The sequence below is a fragment of the Myxocyprinus asiaticus genome, chromosome 16, assembly GCF_019703515.2.
Source record: "Myxocyprinus asiaticus isolate MX2 ecotype Aquarium Trade chromosome 16, UBuf_Myxa_2, whole genome shotgun sequence".
Classification (NCBI taxonomy): Eukaryota; Metazoa; Chordata; class Actinopteri; order Cypriniformes; family Catostomidae; genus Myxocyprinus; species Myxocyprinus asiaticus.
The window spans coordinates 29,188,959-29,207,985 of NC_059359.1; the positions used below are offsets into that span (position 1 = coordinate 29,188,959).

Sequence of the window (19,027 nt, forward strand, 5' to 3'; positions counted from 1 at the left end):
CCTTGGTTACAGTGCAGAGTACACAATGCCACATCAATTAAAACAAACCTTGAACAGAGTGAAAAAAACTCAAAATACAGTATATCCCAACAACTACAAATCAAACAAAAAATGTATAATTGCAAGCTGTTCAAAGTGACAAAGTAATTAATTCTTTCTTTTCCTTCTTCTTTAAGAATGATGAGATGGGATTATGTGGTTATTACTGTGATGTGACATGAAGTATGCTAGAGTATCGTGGTTTTCACAACATAACATACGGTAGCATTCACTGGGGACAAAGCACATATTATCTAGTAGCAACACTAAAGTGAATTTCCACCCATATATCCCAAACATTATTGTTCGTGTTCAGCTGCAGCTTGTGGAATAAGGGTAGGCTAAGTAAAGCATGTAGTGGTCTATCACAGGGGCTGACCTGCTTTCACACAAACACACACGCACACACACACACACACCGATCTCTTCTTACACTTTTATCCGTCGAGCTGTCTGTCAAGTAATGCCTCAGTCTCTCAGTCTCAAAACTCTTGAGGAGAGAGAGAGTTCTAGAACACATGCTGAAATTACGGCATCCAGGAGCAAAGCTGCCCATCTGTGTGTGTGACTGTCCTGAGTGTGAATTATGAAGTATAACAGTCCAATGAGTGAAAGGACAGAAAGGAAAAACAGCTGAAGAGAGATGAAGAGGTTATGTTTGAGAAAAATGAGACAGAACTGGAAACTTGCTGTTGGGGCAAAATCACCCAACAGAAGGCGTGCCGGCACACAGATTAACTTATGGGTATGCAGGCATATACGCACACACACTTTCTCTCTCATTCACAATCAGCACATAAATAATACATAGCTACAAATGTACTGTCTTTGTGTCCCTCACTTCTCCCTCTCTCTAACTCACTGAGTGCTGTACAGCCCCTTAATTCATTGCATCATGCATTGGCCAAATGTGAAATGAATGGTAGAGAACGTAGCTATACCAATTGCAAAGTGAGGTGCACACACATTTGTGACCACATTTACATGCACACCTTTTTCCGATTAAGGTCTATAGCTTCTGGAATATTCCTTTGTTCTCATGTAATCAACATATTCCAAATAAACTAAAACATGCAAAAAATGTCCTACTATTCTCTTTTGGAAATACTGGAGATGCTTGCTCTTGCCATTTATTAAGATGCATTTAGATATTAACTTAATTAACTCTCTAACTAAAAAAAAAAAAGGCCATGAAACTCAAACAAATGTAGGCCATGATGTTTGTTTTAATGTTTGTCTCCTCCTCGCCCCAAAAATGTGTTTATTCCACAGCTCGACTTTTCACAACCGCCTGTGCAGATATAAATAAGTGTTCCTGTGGATATTCCGAATAAGGTGTTTAAATTAATCCAAATTCTGATTAATACAGGCATATCTCAGTTGTCTTATTCAAATTTCTAGAAACCTCAATCTTCCAATGGCAATCAGGTTAATGCATTTACATTATGCTTCAATAATATGGCCATATTCTGATCTTGTGCATGTACACACTGTCAGTGTTTCATGGTTGTATCAGGGTAGGTAATACAACTATGCAATTATCTACAGACACACAAATAAACAAACAAACAAACAGCCACAAAGGATCTGATGCAGCAGCTAACCAGCCCTTGACACAATGTTATTTAATTTCCCAGCCAAATATTGACCATAACTGACAATTATGCCAACAATATCCAACTCTGTACTGTCTATTTGACAATGTGCATATCATGTTATCAGATTACCTTTTAGTTTGAGGATGTGGATGACACACAGTATCTACTGCCTATGTACCTCCAAACCAACATAATCAGCATGGCAACATTATGTTACAATTTCACACATTACCCATGCATCTGGTAACCACAGTAACAACGAGTTGTGTACAGTACAGCCCAGACTCTCACTACAGTGTCATGGTCATCAGGTACAACTCTTCAGTCATATTTTTCAGTTGTTTATCAACTACATCATACATTTAATTGATCATTATTTTTAATAATCAATTAATAGGAGCAGGAACACAGTAGCTACTGGTCTCTGTTTTTTTTCTTCTTTTTTTTTTTTTCTTGTTTTGTTTTTTTGCTAACTTGAGAGGACATAGAGGAATAAACAGAGATGCTAAAAATATCTAAAAAAGGAAATGTCAGAGGTACATCGTTTAAGTTGCCTAATCAATGGTACTGTGGAATAAAGATACTCAAAATAATAACTACAGAATAAAAGTAGATCAGCATTAATTGATGATGGATGGATGGATAGAATGACAGAATGTCAAAAGAACAGATGTGATGATGACTACACAACATAGCATGGGCAAAGGACATCAAAAACAAATAATCTGAAATGTATTTAGGTAGTATTAGAGTAGTGGTAAAAAAAAGTTTGCTTTGAATGAGTGTAGATGAGACAGATGGGATAGATGGATAAAACAAAAGAATATTAGACTTGTTTCCTGTTTTTTTTTTTTTTTTTTTTTTTTTCACAGGCACTAATGATTTCACAGTCATATAGGAGGAATAAAAATTCAAAAATGTCTCCAGAGTCTATAATTGCTACAAAGCTAAAACATTTAAAACTATTTCTACCACTTCCTCCAAGGTATATCAAACTTAACTTATTATATATATATATATATATATACCTGTTTATATATATATATATATATATATATATATATATATATATATATATATATATATATATATTTATTTGTACATATATATTTTGTATATCATAAATGATATGATGGCAATGGAAACTAAATACAATGGGCAATAAAATATCTAAATCAATTCACAGTATAATATGATACATTCTCAAAAAACATTATATAGTGATAATATTTCTTTTTGTTCTAAAAAAAAGCAATAAGGGAATTATAAGTCTGTTCTGTACATGCAGTCACAGAATACTGTGTTAGCGCCTTCTGACTCAGTAAGGGTCAATGACAGATCAAGTGTACTCACGGCACACAATATTAATTCAGTCATTCTACATCCATCTCCCTGCCCCCCACCATGCTTCAAATGCCGGGTGCGGTGGACTTTCTGCTGATGCACCTGTATTCCGGGCATTGCAAGAAACGCTGAGCGAGGGGATTAAGCGGCTGTGTGTGATTCAGTTTACACAACACACGATTCAGTACCTGAGCTTGTTATTTCTCGACTCATGCGATAACATGTGGGTCATCAAAATGTGGAAAAGCCCTAAATTTCATTGCAAATGATAACGAACCTTCCCCAGGTGGTCTTGTTAAAGGAACAAGATGTGAAAGGGAAGCAAATATCACTTATTCCCATGTAAAGCTATGTATCAAAAAAGGGCAATCAAATCTGTTGATCTGTGACAACATGTACAAGCTCTCTGTGCCCCCCAGAATTAAAGTGTAATTGTCTCTTCCTGTAATTAGTAACTGTATCCAGAATGCTACAAAATCTACAGTCTTCTTTTTGCTAAATCATTTCAAACCTACATGCAACTACAACATGGGCAAATAAGCAGTGCCTGACGTCAAATAGGTTATTGAAAACTGAATTTCTTTACATGACGTTTGACATCATTTATCTTGCCAAAACTAAATGATGCATAATGTCTTAGGCTGTCTGTCTGAGACTCTCAGCTAAAAAACACTTAGCATTGTGTTTGTCCTCGAGTCTTTATTAACATATGATAACGTTTGCACTGACGAGAGCCAGCAACTTGTGCTTTATTACATGCAACTCTGCATTGGAAGTAGTCTTGACTTGATTATGCGATATCTGTGACAATGACAGCCTCAGCTCTTTTAAATACTCAGTAAAACTGCCCTAATCTATCGCAAAAACAGAGACAGTTGACTGTTTTTGATCTAATGCATGAAGATTAAGGAACAAATAAATAAGCAAGCACAATCCATGCATGGTCCACCATTTGAAATCATTAACATACAGTTTTTTTTTTTTTTTTTAATATTATGTAGCCATCTAGTGCCAATCATAAATATTGCAACCCATCATCGTTTGATGAAAGACAAGTATTGCTTGTTTGCAAAGAAAGGACCATTGCAGTGCTGTGGATCTAGTTGTGATAATTGGAAAAACTCTATTATAAAAAAAGAAACAATTTTGTAAAAATTGTCATCACATCTATAATCCCACTATTTAACATCAGACACAGCTAGTTTACCCTCTTCTTAAAATATAACCACAGTGAGAGCAATAAATAGCATAAAATAAACAAAACCTGAAGGAAAAGAATGATACAGGAAAATTGCTACATTTGTGTTCTGTTTGTGTTCTTATTGTTCTTTTAAAGTGTGTCTCTTTAGAACATAACGTCATTTCTATTTGATGTCAAAGTGACACCATAGCATTATAGTTGTGAATAGGACAACAGAAGTTCTGACAAGTTAAATCCATTTGGATTCTGATTGGCTGAATCTTGCTGTAGAAATACAGGAAAAGTGGCAGTTTACTCTTGTTTACTTTGAGATCAAATTTCAATTAATAATTTTCTAACATGGTCTTGTAAGAGGAACACAAGCATGTATTGATGGCATAAAATCACTGTTGCAAGTGTCAAAAAGAAAAAGAAACAACAAATAAAAAAAACAAAGAAGGGGATTTCTGTAGCTATGTGTATCAGGTTGCCATGGAGACACTTTTTCAGTCATTGGGTTGATGCTGATCATCTGAGCCTCCGCAAGACTGCATTCAGATTGACTATAGATTAATCTTGAGTCTTCTGTATATAAACTGAATAGCCAGTTTGAGCCACAGCAGTATTTGATGCCTGTGATCTCATGTTATATGTGGACGATGCAAAAATGTTTTTTCCTTGTTTGAAGGAGTGTATATGTGTAAACATGACATCATTACTCACAGAAAAAATCCAGACATTTGCTATCCACTGTTCTCATTGGAGGAGAGGAGCACAGAGGACATCATAATACTCAGTTCAGACCGAAGATGGAGCATGGCTGGAGTATCCATTGTGACCCTGGCAGATTCTGTTGAGCCATTCCCTGCTTTGACTGTTGTTTCTTTGCTGCTCCAGTCACTGTCGTGGATGTTTTCCTCATCTTGGTGCGACGCATGTATGTGCATTACACTCCAGCTGCGCTTCACAGTAGAGCATACACACACGCGCAGCAGCGAAGCCCCGTGTCATACCTCACTCTCTAGGCTGGAGAAATGGGCAGAACCACGGCGTGAGCACAAGCTCTTGGCTTTAAGTGGCAGGTGGGGTGAATAGAATCGCCGTGGCTGGGGCACAGACCGAAGTCTCTGGTACTGAAGCTTAGCGCTGGCAGTGGCTGCCTGGGAGGAGCCTGATGTACACCCGCTGGAGACCGCAGGTGGAGGGGACATAGATGCAGAAGATGGAGGTGGAGGAATGGGCATGGGAAGGGAGTTGGGAGCAGAAGGTACAGATAATGTGGGCAGAAGTGGCTGAGGTGGGGAGGGTGATGGCTTGGGTATGTGTTCTGAGAGCTGGACTTGCTGGGAGCTTAGGTTGGACTGGCTTCCAGATTTGGATTTGTCAGGTTTAGGTGGTGGTTTGGGCCGAGAGCCTCCACTGAAGCTGTGGCAGTGAGGAAGCAGATCCTCCTGACTGTGGGACTGAGCACTCCTGTGTTTGGAGTGTACATGAGGCCTACCATGCCCATACTGTGAACATGTACATGTTGTATCTTGCATTCTGTCCCGAGACCTCTGACCTTTGCTCTTTGACCCACTGCGACCACGCTTTTCACACTTCATCTGCAGTTTGTCCACTGACCAGTAGCGTCGTGGCGGTGGGAGAGAAGTGGGAGGGGGTGGCCCCAGCCCCCCACTGCCTCCACCAGACCCCCATCCAACACCTGGACCTGAACCCCAAAAATCACCTGCCAGACCCCACCCTTCAGCACGACCCAGAATGGATTCATCACGGCTATTGATACTACCACCTTTCTCTCGGGCAGGATATGTCCCAAAAAACCAGCCCCCACCCCCTATTCCACTGGCTCCACCCATGCTACTTCCTTCCCAATATCTCTCAAAACGCCCAAACTCTACTGAGGAACCTTCCTCAGAAAAGCTTTCTTCTGCCCTTATTCTGTCCTGCTCAGACTCTGACACTGCATCTCTCCCCCCTGCCCGCCGTACTCTTTCCTCTATTCTCTCCCTTTCTCGTTCCCTCTCAATTTCCTCATCGTTGTCCTCTTCCTCATCCTCAGAATCCCATTCATGGAAGGACAGGCCTTCTCTGGTGTTTACTCGCCCCCTTTCATAGCGAAGAAGCAGTGGCCTCCGCTCTCCTACTCTCCCTCCTGCCTCTCTGTCTGTGCCACTGCTCCTCCGTCTTTTGGAAGAGGAGAGGAGAGCATGTAAAGTGGAGGGAGAGGAGGGTCCTGAGGCCTCCGTGCCCCCTATTTCTCCTCCACTGACCCAGAATTTGACTGATGAGGGGAGTTTATTGAGGTTGGGATAGCGTTTACTGGATGGCCGGTGTTGTGAATGGGAGCTTTTGGGTCTCCTCTCTCTACCTCTACCTACCCCACTCTCCTCTCTTTCATCCCCTTCATCCTCACCTACTTCTCTCCTCCCTTGTTCTCTCTCTCCCTCCCAGGCTGAGAGGCTACCTTTGTCCACAAATGTGCTGTGATACTGAGTGGAAAAGGAGGAGTACTCTCTTTCTCTATCCCCTTCCCCCTCTCCTTTTCTCTCTGCCTCCACATCACCCTCATCTGGCTCTGACCTTTTGCCAGATGACACCTTCTTCTTCTTTTTATTTTTCATTGCCTTCTTCTTTTTCTTCTTTTTTACTTTGCGACGTTTCCTCTCCCTTTCTCTCTCCTTTTCACGCTCTTCTCTCTTTTTACGCTTTTTGGTTTTCTTCTTCTTTTTCTTTTTCTCCTTTTCCCTCTCTTTCCTATGCTTCTCTCTTTTCCTCTCTGCATCTTCTTGGGCTCCACCACTCCTCTCCCTATCTCGCTCTCTCTCTGCCCATCCTGCCCACCACTCCTGGAGCTGTGCTAACTGGCTCCCACCCCTCTCTCTCTCTCTATCCTTCTTTTGTTCCCTGTCTCCAAAAGTGCCCCATGGTTTGCGTGGGGGTATAGGAGGGGGAGGGCCCTGAGTGAGAGATCTGGGGGAGAGAATGGATCGCTCTCTGTCCCGGTTTCTGTTGTGGCCCTGCAGAAGACTTGACTCCTCGGTCAACTCGTCCAAATCCTCCTCATCCTCTTCTTCAGCATCTCTGTCTCGGGTGCTGCTAGATGAAGCTGTGGAAGTGGATGATGGAGAGGTGGAGCGTGAGGATGTGGCTGATGATGTGGTTGAGGAGCTGGTGGTGGATGAGGAAGATGAAGTGGAGGTGAAGGGGAGTGAGGGAGAAAGGGATGGAGGAGTGTAGGTTGGGGAAAGTGTGACAGGCACAGGTATGGGGAGAGGAGGTGAGGGTCTCGGCCTTCGACTCACTTCCCTTCCTCCACCTCTCCGGCCCAGTGGCAGAATATTTTCATACAATGGGCCGCCAGGTTCTTTGGGCTTTTTTGGCCGCCGTTTTCTCCAGAAAGATGAAGGGAGAGGAGGAGAGGGGTGCTGCAGTGGGGGGTTAGGTGTAAGCGGGGCTGGGGCCTGGCTTTTAGGGGGCAGCCTGGGAGTCCCCAGAGATTTAACCCCTCTACCCTGACCCCCTTCACCAGTACCCGCTCCCACCTTCTTCCCCATGCCATGGTCCATGCCCTTCTCCTGGTAGAAAGCAACACTAGGTGGTGGAGGTTGTTGGTGGGCTCTAGGGACTGTTTTTGGAGTTTGAGAACCTGTCTGTTGGTCCACACATGGCCCAAGTCCCTCAGGATCAATAGGTCCATAGTAGCGCTTATATCCATCTAGACCACTACCAGCACCTCCACCACCTGTCCAGGTAGGTGCCACCTTTTTGGGTAAGTGCCCTGTTTCTGATAGGGCTCCTCTCATGCCCATGGATGTGGTAGCACTAGTGGTTTTGGGTAGTCTCCAGCGGTCCACAACCGCCAGCCTGCGATCAGGTCTTGGTAAGAAAGTAGTGCATGGTAGTGGAGCTCCCAAAATTTGAGTGTTTGAGGGACCCAAGTTTGCTCCAGAATGAACAATTGTGGGAGGGGATCCAGGAAGAGGTGTTTTGTAAGACTGAGAAGGCAGAGGTTGCTGTGGTTGCGGCTGCTGCTGTTGCTGCACCAGCGCAATGGCTGGATTGGATACAGCTGAAGTGACCACATGTGAGGAAGAAGAAGCAGTAATCATGGCAGTGTGGTGGTGGACAGGAACTGTAACTTTGGATCCACTTTGGGCAGTCTCATCCTCAAAACTGCAGCAGCTATACATTCCCTAATTATGCAAAAATTGAAAGAAGATAGAGGATAAATAAATGAAGATTAGTTATTTTGAGAGACAGGTATTTGTTCATGAAATAAGTCACATTCTGATAATAAAGGCAAATCTGTTTAATTTGCATACGCATCACTCTCACCCCATATGTAATCCCACAGGCACAATCCACATCACCATCTTTTCACTCTACACAAACTCTCCTAAATATTTTTCACCCAGTGACTAATTCTTCACATTTCTCTAACTCACTCTCTCTTCACATTCACTCTCTCACCCTGCTGAAGGCGAGTAGGAAGTCCAGTTTGCCAGACTGGCCCATTTTGCTCATGCAGTGCCGCAGCCTCCAATACACCAGGTGCTCCCAGGCAAAAACCAGCAGACTCAGGCCCATGGCCACCAGCAGCATGTAGAACACACCAGCCATGTTGTCTATGTCTAGTTTGGAGCTCATCACCTCAATTTTATCATTATGACAGATCCCTGAGAGCCAGAGACGCTCTAGCATCTCAATCTCATCTGAGAGAAGAGGGGAGAGGAAGACAGGGCATTCAACATTATTCACTTTCCCATTTAATAAGTAATAAGACAACTTTACATGATCAAGTTGCGTCAATAGAACATACGGTATATGGATACAAAATGGTAGTGATTTGCCTCTCCCACATGCTTGCTGTGGCACGAAACAGATGCAAAAACTAAATGTTATTTGTTGTGAACCTAGGTCAGCTGCTATATAGAGACCTCATAGTATTAGATTGAAGATATTACAGGTCAGAGGTCAAATGAAGGGAAAGTGAGGGAATGCATTTATCAGAGGTTAATGTGGTAAAGGGAACATTACCGTGAAGGTGAAATGTCTGTTTAGAAGCTGATCAAAGCAGTAACCTTTGTTAATCCAGCAAGAGTGAAAGAAAGATAGCAAAAGAGGAAGAGAGAGAGAGGCCTGTATGGTAGCAAAGGCTAGATCCTGCATAATGATCTACCCATATTCTCTTTTCCATATAGGTTAAATGAGAGGATAGAAAGGATGGAGAGCAGAGTGCTTTGTCTTTTCAGTGCTGCATTGTGTTAAGAAAAATGAGAGGATGTGGAGAAATAAGTAAAAGGCGGGTGAAAAGAAAGAGAAAGGAAAAGAGAGTGACACTGTCATTATGAAAAATAGCAGAAGCACCTTTTCCATTCAAAGAGGGGGAAGTTAACATACAAAGGAGGGATGAAGACAGATGGCGAGTGTGGATGGAGGATGGGAAAAGACAGTGCATGTGCATTGTTTATGTTTGTCTATGTGTGTGCGTTAGGGGGTGAAAGATGGAACATGAAAGTGTGAAAATGAAATAAGATAGAAGCAGCAAGAGTGATAGGCAGTGGGCGGAAAAACAAGAGGACAGAGAGGGAGAGAGAATGGTGAAAGGGTGAGATCATAATCATTTAATTGTGCTGGAAGATGGTCAGGCTTGCTGAAAACTCAAGAGAAAAGCAAAATCTCACCTTCCATCTACAGAAAGACAAGCTTGTCAATTGCCCCAGACTGAGGCATGTACTGCAGCATTTACTGCATCGATGGGGACTTGTCAATGGCAGAAATAGCGGTCGACTGATATGGGTTTTTTAATGGTCGATGCCGATACTGATATCTAGAGAACAAGATGGATGATGTCTGAAGCAGATGCATTATAGAAAATAAGATGTACACAACAATTATTTAACACAATATTTGCTCAAAATGTAAAATATTAAAATAATAATAAATATACAAATAATTCAAAATAATTTTTAAAATAATAAAAAATTTAATTCAAAGCAATTATTTGAAAACAGAAAACACAAATGGACAAAATGGATAACCATCGGGCGATTTATCGGCTTGGCCAAAATATCAAACACTAGGCAGAACATCTCAGCATGGCTGAATTATGGCGTCTGTCTTTTATGCTATCAAAACAAACTATCCAACAAGAGTAACCTGCAGGCATTAATCACAATGTAGATGAAATGCCACAGAGACCTCACATTAAATATTTCACAAAAGAAGTTGCAGTCAAGCAAGTACGGTAAAGTACGGGCTGAATCCCACGTGGGATTTGAACAGATAACAGCATGAGCCCGGCTCGGATCTGTCCACTGCCTGTTGACACTGACCATTCACCTCTTCCTGACTCCTGCCAGTGGCCCTGGCGAACCACTTCACTGACCAAAGCCAAACTCAGCAGGCGTGTCATACTGAGCCCATTCATACACACACAGGTGTGACACACATATGCACTAACAAAGCCTTACAAAAAACATTCAAATTCCCAAATATTGTACATACTCACACACACACATTCATAAACAAATGTAAATTCTCTCACACATTGCACATTATAACCAGTATTGGGTAAGTTACTCTAAAAAAGTAACTACTACTAACTACTAATTACGTCTTCTACAGTGTAATTAGATTACTGTACTAATTTTCTGTCTGAAAAGTAATTGCATTACTTATTACTAATTACTTTCTAAAACCCTTATCAACCTTGACCAGATGAAAAATACATGAAAATGTTCTTTTTATTCTTTCAAATAAATCATATAAAATAAAATAAATTATTAATGAATTGGACAAAGAATTTAAGGGGGCAGCATTAAATTAGAAAACATATACAGGTGCATCTCAATAAATTAGAATGTCGTGGAAAAGTTCATTTATTTCAGTAATTCAACTCAAATTGTGAAACTCGTGTATTAAATAAATTCAATGCACACAGACTGAAGTAGTTTAAGTCTTTGGTTCTTTTAATTGTGATGATTTTGGCTCACATTTAACAAAAACCCACCAATTCACTATCTCAAAAAATTAGAATATGTTGACATGCCAATCAGCTAATCAACTCAAAACACCTGCAAAGGTTTCCTGAGCCTTCAAAATGGTCTCTCAGTTTGGTTCACTAGGCTACACAATCATGGGGAAGACTGCTGATCTGACAGTTGTCCAGAAGACGATCATTGACACCCTTCACAAGGAGGGTAAGCCACAAACATTCATTGCCAAAGAAGCTGGCTGTTCACAGAGTGCTGTATCCAAGCATGTAAACAGAAAGTTGAGTGGAAGGAAAAAGTGTGGAAGAAAAAGATGCACAACCAACCAAGAGAACCGCAGCCTTATGATTGTCAAGCAAAATCGATTCAAGAATTTGGGTGAACTTCACAAGGAATGGACTGAGGCTGGGGTCAAGGCATCAAGAGCCACCACACACAGACATGTCAAGGAATTTGGCTACAGTTGTCGTATTCCTCTTGTTAAGCCACTCCTGAACCACAGACAACGTCAGAGGCGTCTTACCTGGGCTAAGGAGAAGAAGAACTGGACTGTTGCCCAGTGTTCCAAAGTCCTCTTTTCAGATGAGAGCAAGTTTTGTATTTCATTTGGAAACCAAGGTCCTAGAGTCTGGAGGAAGGGTGGAGAAGCTCATAGCCCAAGTTGCTTGAAGTCCAGTGTTAAGTTTCCACAGTCTGTGATGATTTGGGGTGCAATGTCATCTGCTGGTGTTGGTCCATTGTGTTTTTTGAAAACCAAAGTCACTGCACCCATTTACCAAGAAATTTTGGAGCACTTCATGCTTCCTTCTGCTGACCAGCTTTTTAAAGATGCTGATTTCATTTTCCAGCAGGATTTGGCACCTGCCCACACTGCCAAAAGCACCAAAAGTTGGTTAAATGACCATGGTGTTGGTGTGCTTGACTGGCCAGCAAACTCACCAGACCTGAACCCCATAGAGAATCTATGGGGTATTGTCAAGAGGAAAATGAGAACAAGAGACCAAAAAATGCAGATGAGCTGAAGGCCACTGTCAAAGAAACCTGGGCTTCCATACCACCTCAGCAGTGCCACAAACTGATCACATCCATGCCATGCCGAATTGAGGCAGTAATTAAAGCAATAGGAGCCCCTACCAAGTATTGAGTACATATACAGTAGATGAACATACTTTCCAGAAGGCCAACAATTCACTAAAAATGTTTTTTTTATTGGTCTTATGATGTATTCTAATTTTTTGAGATAGTGAATTGGTGGGTTTTTGTTAAATGTGAGCCAAAATCATCACAATTAAAAGAACCAAAGACTTAAACTACTTCAGTCTGTGTGCACTGAATTTATTTAATACACGAGTTTCACAATTTGAGTTGAATTACTGAAATAAATGAACTTTTCCACGACATTCTAATTTATTGAGATGCACCTGTATTATAACATTAGACGTTAAATTTCTATTTTAAATTCACTATTGTTTTATATAGAATTGTTCTATAGTCTATACAGTAATTAACGCAATTACATAAAAAGTAACTGTAATTATTTACTGAAAAATTAAGAGTAATCCCTTACTTTACTTTTTTCAATGAAAAAGTAATTTAATTACAGTAATTAATTACTTAGTAATGCATTACACCCAACAATGATTATAACACACACGAACACTTACTTTCACTCCTCTGCTCTTGCAAAAACAGCTTCTGTTTGGCAATGGGACTGAGGGTTGGCACGGTTAAGTGGGCACATTTTAACAGCTAATGCTTAGACAAGGTTTTTAAGTTCAGGCAGACAGCCAGTCATTGCCATCTGCATGACCTCCAACACTGTTCCTTGTGCAGCTTCCTCTGATCCCACCCTGCTCCCATCACACTCAAGCAAACACTGCTCCTGGATCAGCCTTAAACTTCAACACCTTTATAAACAGATCAGAACTGCTGATGCATCTCTGAGCACTGCAATAAGTTGTTGAAGTTGTTAGTAGGTGAAAGGACTTGTATACTAGATATTCACGGCAAAAGAAAGCTGCTGGCCCTGAGATAAAATAACGTAGTGCTTTTAGCAGGTAAGAAGTGCTTTTACGTGGCACTGGTCAAAAAGGTTACCCGCAGTGTTTTTAAAGACATGAAAAGGCTGCAGATGGGCAAGTGGTTGCCTGTGGTTTATAAAGGCTCTAAAGAAACCTTAAAGTACAATTTGTAATCGCTATAACTGGCAAGCTCACCGTTAGTGGTTGTACAACAAAAACAGAATCAAACGATAATTTAATACTTCCGTAGTGACTTCAACCAAATGTTCAAACTTAACAGCCTGCGTTTTTACTGACACCATTTCATCAATTATTAATTGTAATTTTGAAAGTTGTGTGGATAACTGACCCATGTGCCCTCAGTAAATATGCTAAAATACAATATATATTATATACTGTACATAATATATTATATATATAAAATACACTATATAATATACACAAAGCTGACAGTTCACCACTATCCTTCTAGGTTTTAATAATGCGTTGGACAGTTCTTAACCCAATTCCAGTGATTTCAGATATCTCCTTAGTTGTTTCCTTTGCTTGATGCAGGCCAATAATTTGCCCCTTCTAAAACACAGTAACATCTTTTCCATGACCACGAGATACAGTACGTCATGCAACATGGTTGTTTAAAAAATGAGAAGCTTCACACTGCATCAGTTAGGGTTAAAAGAATTGTTGCCAGCTGAAACATTAATCACTGTAATAATGATCCAATCATAGGCTCTTAAGTATCTGCTTATTTACATCCAAACGGCAACTTTTTTTTTGGCCAGGCAGCACAGATCAATAAATCTTCTTAACTTCAGAAGTAACAAAGTAAGAGCGAACACTCACACAAAAGCACTGATATTGTCTGTCATGAATGTCTAACGGAAAAGTAGAGAGGGATTACATGTAGAGCTAGACAGCTGCCATAAAGAACAGCAAAAATCTATTACATGACACTTAAACATTTTGTATTCTCTATAATTTATAATAAAGAATCATTAGCATCAACCGCCCCGAAGCCCCCTCTATGCTATTTAACACTTTAAAGGTTAACAAGGACAGATTTGAGAAAATAACATAATATAAACATACCGCACCTTAACAAACCAAATAAATAAAAATGTCACTGTTCATTTCACATTTAAAGCTGCTTGGCTGTTAAACGGTGGTGTTAGCTAATGGAACCTGGCACTAGTGTGACAATCTCACTGTGGGAACCTGGCATACACATGCATTCTTTCAGTCGCTCTCTCTGAAACACCAAAAACCAGAGAGGATTTAAACAGCAATCACACAAACCATCCAGTTGAAACAAAACACTGTGTCAGATAGCCATTGTGTTTATGTGTCTGTGTATGTATAGGTGTGAAAAGTCTGGAAGGAGGGTGCATAAACAACAATTAAAGACTTAGTTCTTGGACAAAGAGACAGTATCTGAATCAGATGCGTTGCACTAGACTATGACATTGCAAATATGCAACAACTAATCCAATACGGAGTGTGAGAGTGGGCTGTCACTCAATATACACTTCTCACTCATACCTTCGCTGTTGAAAAGACCAGAGTTTCCAAAAATCAGCTGTTGAAAAGCACATTGCGTTTTAAACGCTGGTATACTACATTTCCTACCAGGCTTCTAACCAACAAGCCTCGCTTGGTCGAGCAGCTTCATCAGAAAGACCAGGCATTTTGTTTTTTGGGCTGGTGAACAGCTTGGCTATTATGGTCAACCAGCTAGACCAGCATCAAACCAGCACTAACCAGCATACACAAGCTTGGACCAGCATGATAGAAATTCATAGTAGTCTAAACTGGTCTTTTCAGCAGTTTTCACAATGCACACATAAAATAACAGAATCTCATTCACACACAATCTCTCTCTCTTGCTCTCTCTCTCTCTCTCTCTCTCTCACTCTCAGTGTCTCACTCAGACTGCATTTCTGTCATTCCCAAGACAAACTGAATCCTTGATACATGCCCATCTCTTTTATGCATCGGTGAGTTTCTATCATCTCCTTTAAATCAGTAAACAGCCTGCCAGCCTGCATCCTGAGCACAATGACAAATATCACCTGTCAGATATGTATCTAACAGAGATACATATTGCATCATGTCAAGTGTACTGGATTACAATTAAGGGGTTGGACAGATGGGTTGAAGCTAGAAGTACTGGCTAATGAATCAAGTCTTGTAGACATGCATTAAAAAAAGACTTTAATCTCAAAAAGGCTTTAATCTCCCCATCCCAAAAGCCAAATGTACTTATAAACAGTCCCCTAAATTTAGCCCCCTCTTCACTTTGATACTGCAGAACTCTCACCGTCGCCCACTAGCTGCAGTAAGGCCAGATCCAGTGGCCGTTTCCAGCGCGAGTTCTTGATCAGGGCAATGCCGTAGCCCGTTGTGGCAAATACTTTCCCCGAGCCGATGGTCATCACCTTACAGCCTTCATCTTTACGAGCCATGTAGTTTAACACGGCCGCATCGTAGATTAAGGCATCCAGCTTGCTGCAAAGAGAGACAGAGTGGGAATAAGAACAGACAGAATGTGAGAGGCAAAAGGGGGGTGACAGACAGAAAGAGAGCAAAGAGAAATGTTGTAGTGATGCGGCATTATATTATCACTTTTGCTAAAAATGGATAAGGAAATGACAGGCTCAGGCATACCACTGTGTGGATTAACAACGCATGATAAATAGATACTTGAGAGAGAAAGCATGGGAGGAGAGGAGAAATGTGCAAACACATCGTAAAGGAACCCCTGTTTGCAGGAGCAACAACACGGGATGGGAGGTTTAAAGAAGAGAGAGAAGTTATGTAACATGTTGGCAAGAGAATAAAGGAAGTCAATTAGTGCGTTACATGCACAACAGTATGCTGATAAGTATCAAAAATCAGCTGAATCATAAAAGAAAACTCTGTTAACAAGAGATTTAAATTAATTAGGTTTTTCTCTGATTTTAAAGTCAAGATTTAAATAGACATGCACACAAGACATTGGATAAGCTGCCAAAATGGTGGTAAATGTGTTTCAGTGCGGAGCGAAATCGGAGTAATGGCCTAAAATCTATGTGTACCAAAAGAATTTCTGCTTTAGTACTCAATGACCTATCCCTAATAAAACAGCACAGTTTAAGGCATTTATGTGAACAGACATGTTGTCGGATTATTAAGCAGAATTAGTTTAAAATCATGCATGTAAACGCTCTCAGTGATGGAGAGAGGGATGAATGTGAGTAAGGAACACAGCACAGACCCGGACTTGAGGTGAGATATGGCATCCTCCACACTTTTCTGGTTGTATTTGATCATGTACTGGTGCATGTCTGGATAGTTGCTGCGGATGTTTTTCTCTGTGCTTCCATTTGGGACTGTTCCAAATTTCAAAGGGGGGTACTGCTCCGTTGGGTGCTGAAACTGAGAGAGGGAAACCGAGGATGAAAGTGTGATTGCATTTGTTTTTTGAGAAGTAATTATTGGACGAACAAAGGAAATAAAAAAAATAAAAATCATTGTACGACTAAACCTGAAAGTGAATGTTTGTCAGAAACAGGCTACAGCTAGCTACTGCAGCTGTCAAAACTGAATATAATGCATCATAAATAGTGAACAATATACAGAGCTGCAATGCTGAGATGCACATTGTGTTTATTCCGCTGTAAACAAAGGACAACAAAAGTGAAACAGATGGGGTGAGGGACTATTTAAATTTTAAAAAGGATTACAAAATGAACATGAGGCACATAAAAGAAGTAACAAAAGGCACCTTAAGTTGAATGGCTTTAAATATCCAGATATGTTGCAGCATATTTTTTTAAATGTTAGAAAACAAAATGGAATACAAATAAATTCAATGTACATAAGTTAATTCATTTGGCATAACAGCTAAACACGGTGTTTTGATGTATGTGTGTGTGTCTCCACAAGCATCCCATCAGAATCTCAAGGTTAATACTAAGATTCAAAGGCAAAGCAACATTTCCATGCTAGAAATGCCAAATTGCAAACTGCACACAGACCCACTATAGCTGAGTGCTGACATCACATTCCCTGCTTAGATCTCCGTAACACTTTACACTATAAAGTGTAAGCACAAGAAAAGACACATCAATACTATATCCTCTGGCTGTTACCACACGATCAAGTATAAATGTTCTTTATTGTTCTTGTCAGCTTTGGTAAGGCATTTTATTAATAATAAGTTCCCTATCTGTCACTCACTCGACGTTGTGTCGATGTAGTGACACTAGGGGTCACTCTTGGGAGCCTGAGACACATCTGGTCTTTGATAAAAGGCCAATGAAAATTGGCGAGTGGTATTTGCATACCACTCCCCCAGACATACGGGTATAAAAGGAGCTGGTATGCAACCACTCATTCAGATTTTCTCTTCGGAGCCGAACGGTCGATGTTTACTGAGCTGACTGTTCATTCACCTCTGCTGGATCTGACGGCGCATTTAAGTGGCTTCTCCCTCCTCTGCACTGGTGCACTGCAGAGAATGCCCCTGGGCGCTTCGGCAGAAAAAAAGAGAGTATATTTTTCTAAAAGAGTATATTTCTCTAAAAGAGCGGCACACACGGAATGTCTTTTTAAAGACGCATGTTTTTAAAGATAACTTTCCGTTTGTGTGTTATTCCTGGTTGCGGTCGTTTCCTTTCAACTTCGGACGGTCACGATCGCTGTCTTTCGTGTCTGGGCGCGACCCACGTGGAGACAGCATTCGTGGATGGATCATGTATTCACTGCGAGGCTGATGTGGAAATGACGGACATGCTTTCCCGGGCGGCCACGAGCGTCAGGCTAGAGTGGAACCCTCCACTCTCCCCTGAACCCTCGCGGCTCGATGATTGGTTCCTGGGCTCACGGCGCCGCTCAAAGCAGCCTCACTACCCTCGATGGCGGGGCAGCCAGGGGCTATTCGGTGATTTCACTGGTGGATAAGGTGCTCACGGTGCACCTATGCTCGCAGAGCACCACCACCTGGTGTGGACGCCCAAAGCTCCCATCCAAGGCCTGTAGGTTCGCGTCATCCCTGATGGCCAAAGCCTACAGTGCCGCTGGACAAGCCGCCTCCGCCCTGCACGCCATGGCTCTCCTGCAGGTTCACCAAGCCAAGGTGCTAAAAGAAATGCACGCGGGTAGTTCCGCCCCAGATTTGATGCAGGAGCTGATCTTGGCGACCGACCTCGCTCTCTGGGTGACGAAGGTCACAGCGTGGTCTCTTGGGTGGGCGATGTCCACCTTAGTGGTCCAGGAGTGCCACCTTTGGCTCAACCTGGTCGACAGGCACGGTTCCTTGCTGCCCCTATCTCCCAGGTTGGCCTATTCGGTGACACCATCGAGTACTTTGCCCAGCAGTTCTCGACAGTGAAGCAGCAGACGGAGGCTATCCGGCACATCCTGCCCCAGGGCGGCTCAAGATCACGCACCCCGCCTGCTCGTTGCCAAGGGCGTCCCCCTGCGGTGACTGCTCTGGCTCCGCCGCAGCCCGCCCCTTCGGCCCGGCCCTGGTGTGGAGCCCACTGCAGGAAGCAGACGCCACCCATCTCACGGCCGGCCACCAAGAACCCACGGAAGGCTTCGAAGCGCCCCTGAGATGGGCGACCCAGCGACGATGAAACCCACCTTGGAGCTGGCAAACAGACCACTTCATCCCCTGGTGGAGGGCTGGGAGTAGAATCTTTTGTTGCTTTTTTATGGCTCATTGACGCCATAACTATGGAATATCACGCCCAGGATGTGCCGCCCCCGGTAGGGCTACGAGCCCATTCTACCAGAGGTGTAGCGGCCTCCTGGGCCTTGACCAGGGGCGCCTCTCTAACAGACATTTGCAGAGCAGCGGGCTGG

General features: G+C 42.1%; 1 protein-coding gene across 1 annotated transcript in view; it reads right to left on the minus strand.

Moving 5' to 3' along the window:
• Positions 1-2,776: 2,776 nt before the first annotated feature.
• LOC127453789 (glutamate receptor ionotropic, NMDA 2D-like) overlaps positions 2,777-19,027 on the minus strand; it is a gene marked incomplete at its 5' end in the record, with an annotated part of 82,720 nt that continues 66,469 nt past the window's right edge. The window contains 4 exons of the mRNA XM_051720485.1: positions 2,777-8,357; positions 8,635-8,876; positions 15,498-15,685; positions 16,434-16,594. Of these exons, the coding sequence (XP_051576445.1) occupies positions 5,169-8,357; positions 8,635-8,876; positions 15,498-15,685; positions 16,434-16,594 (3,780 nt within the window). The remainder of the gene's footprint in view (positions 8,358-8,634; positions 8,877-15,497; positions 15,686-16,433; positions 16,595-19,027) is intronic.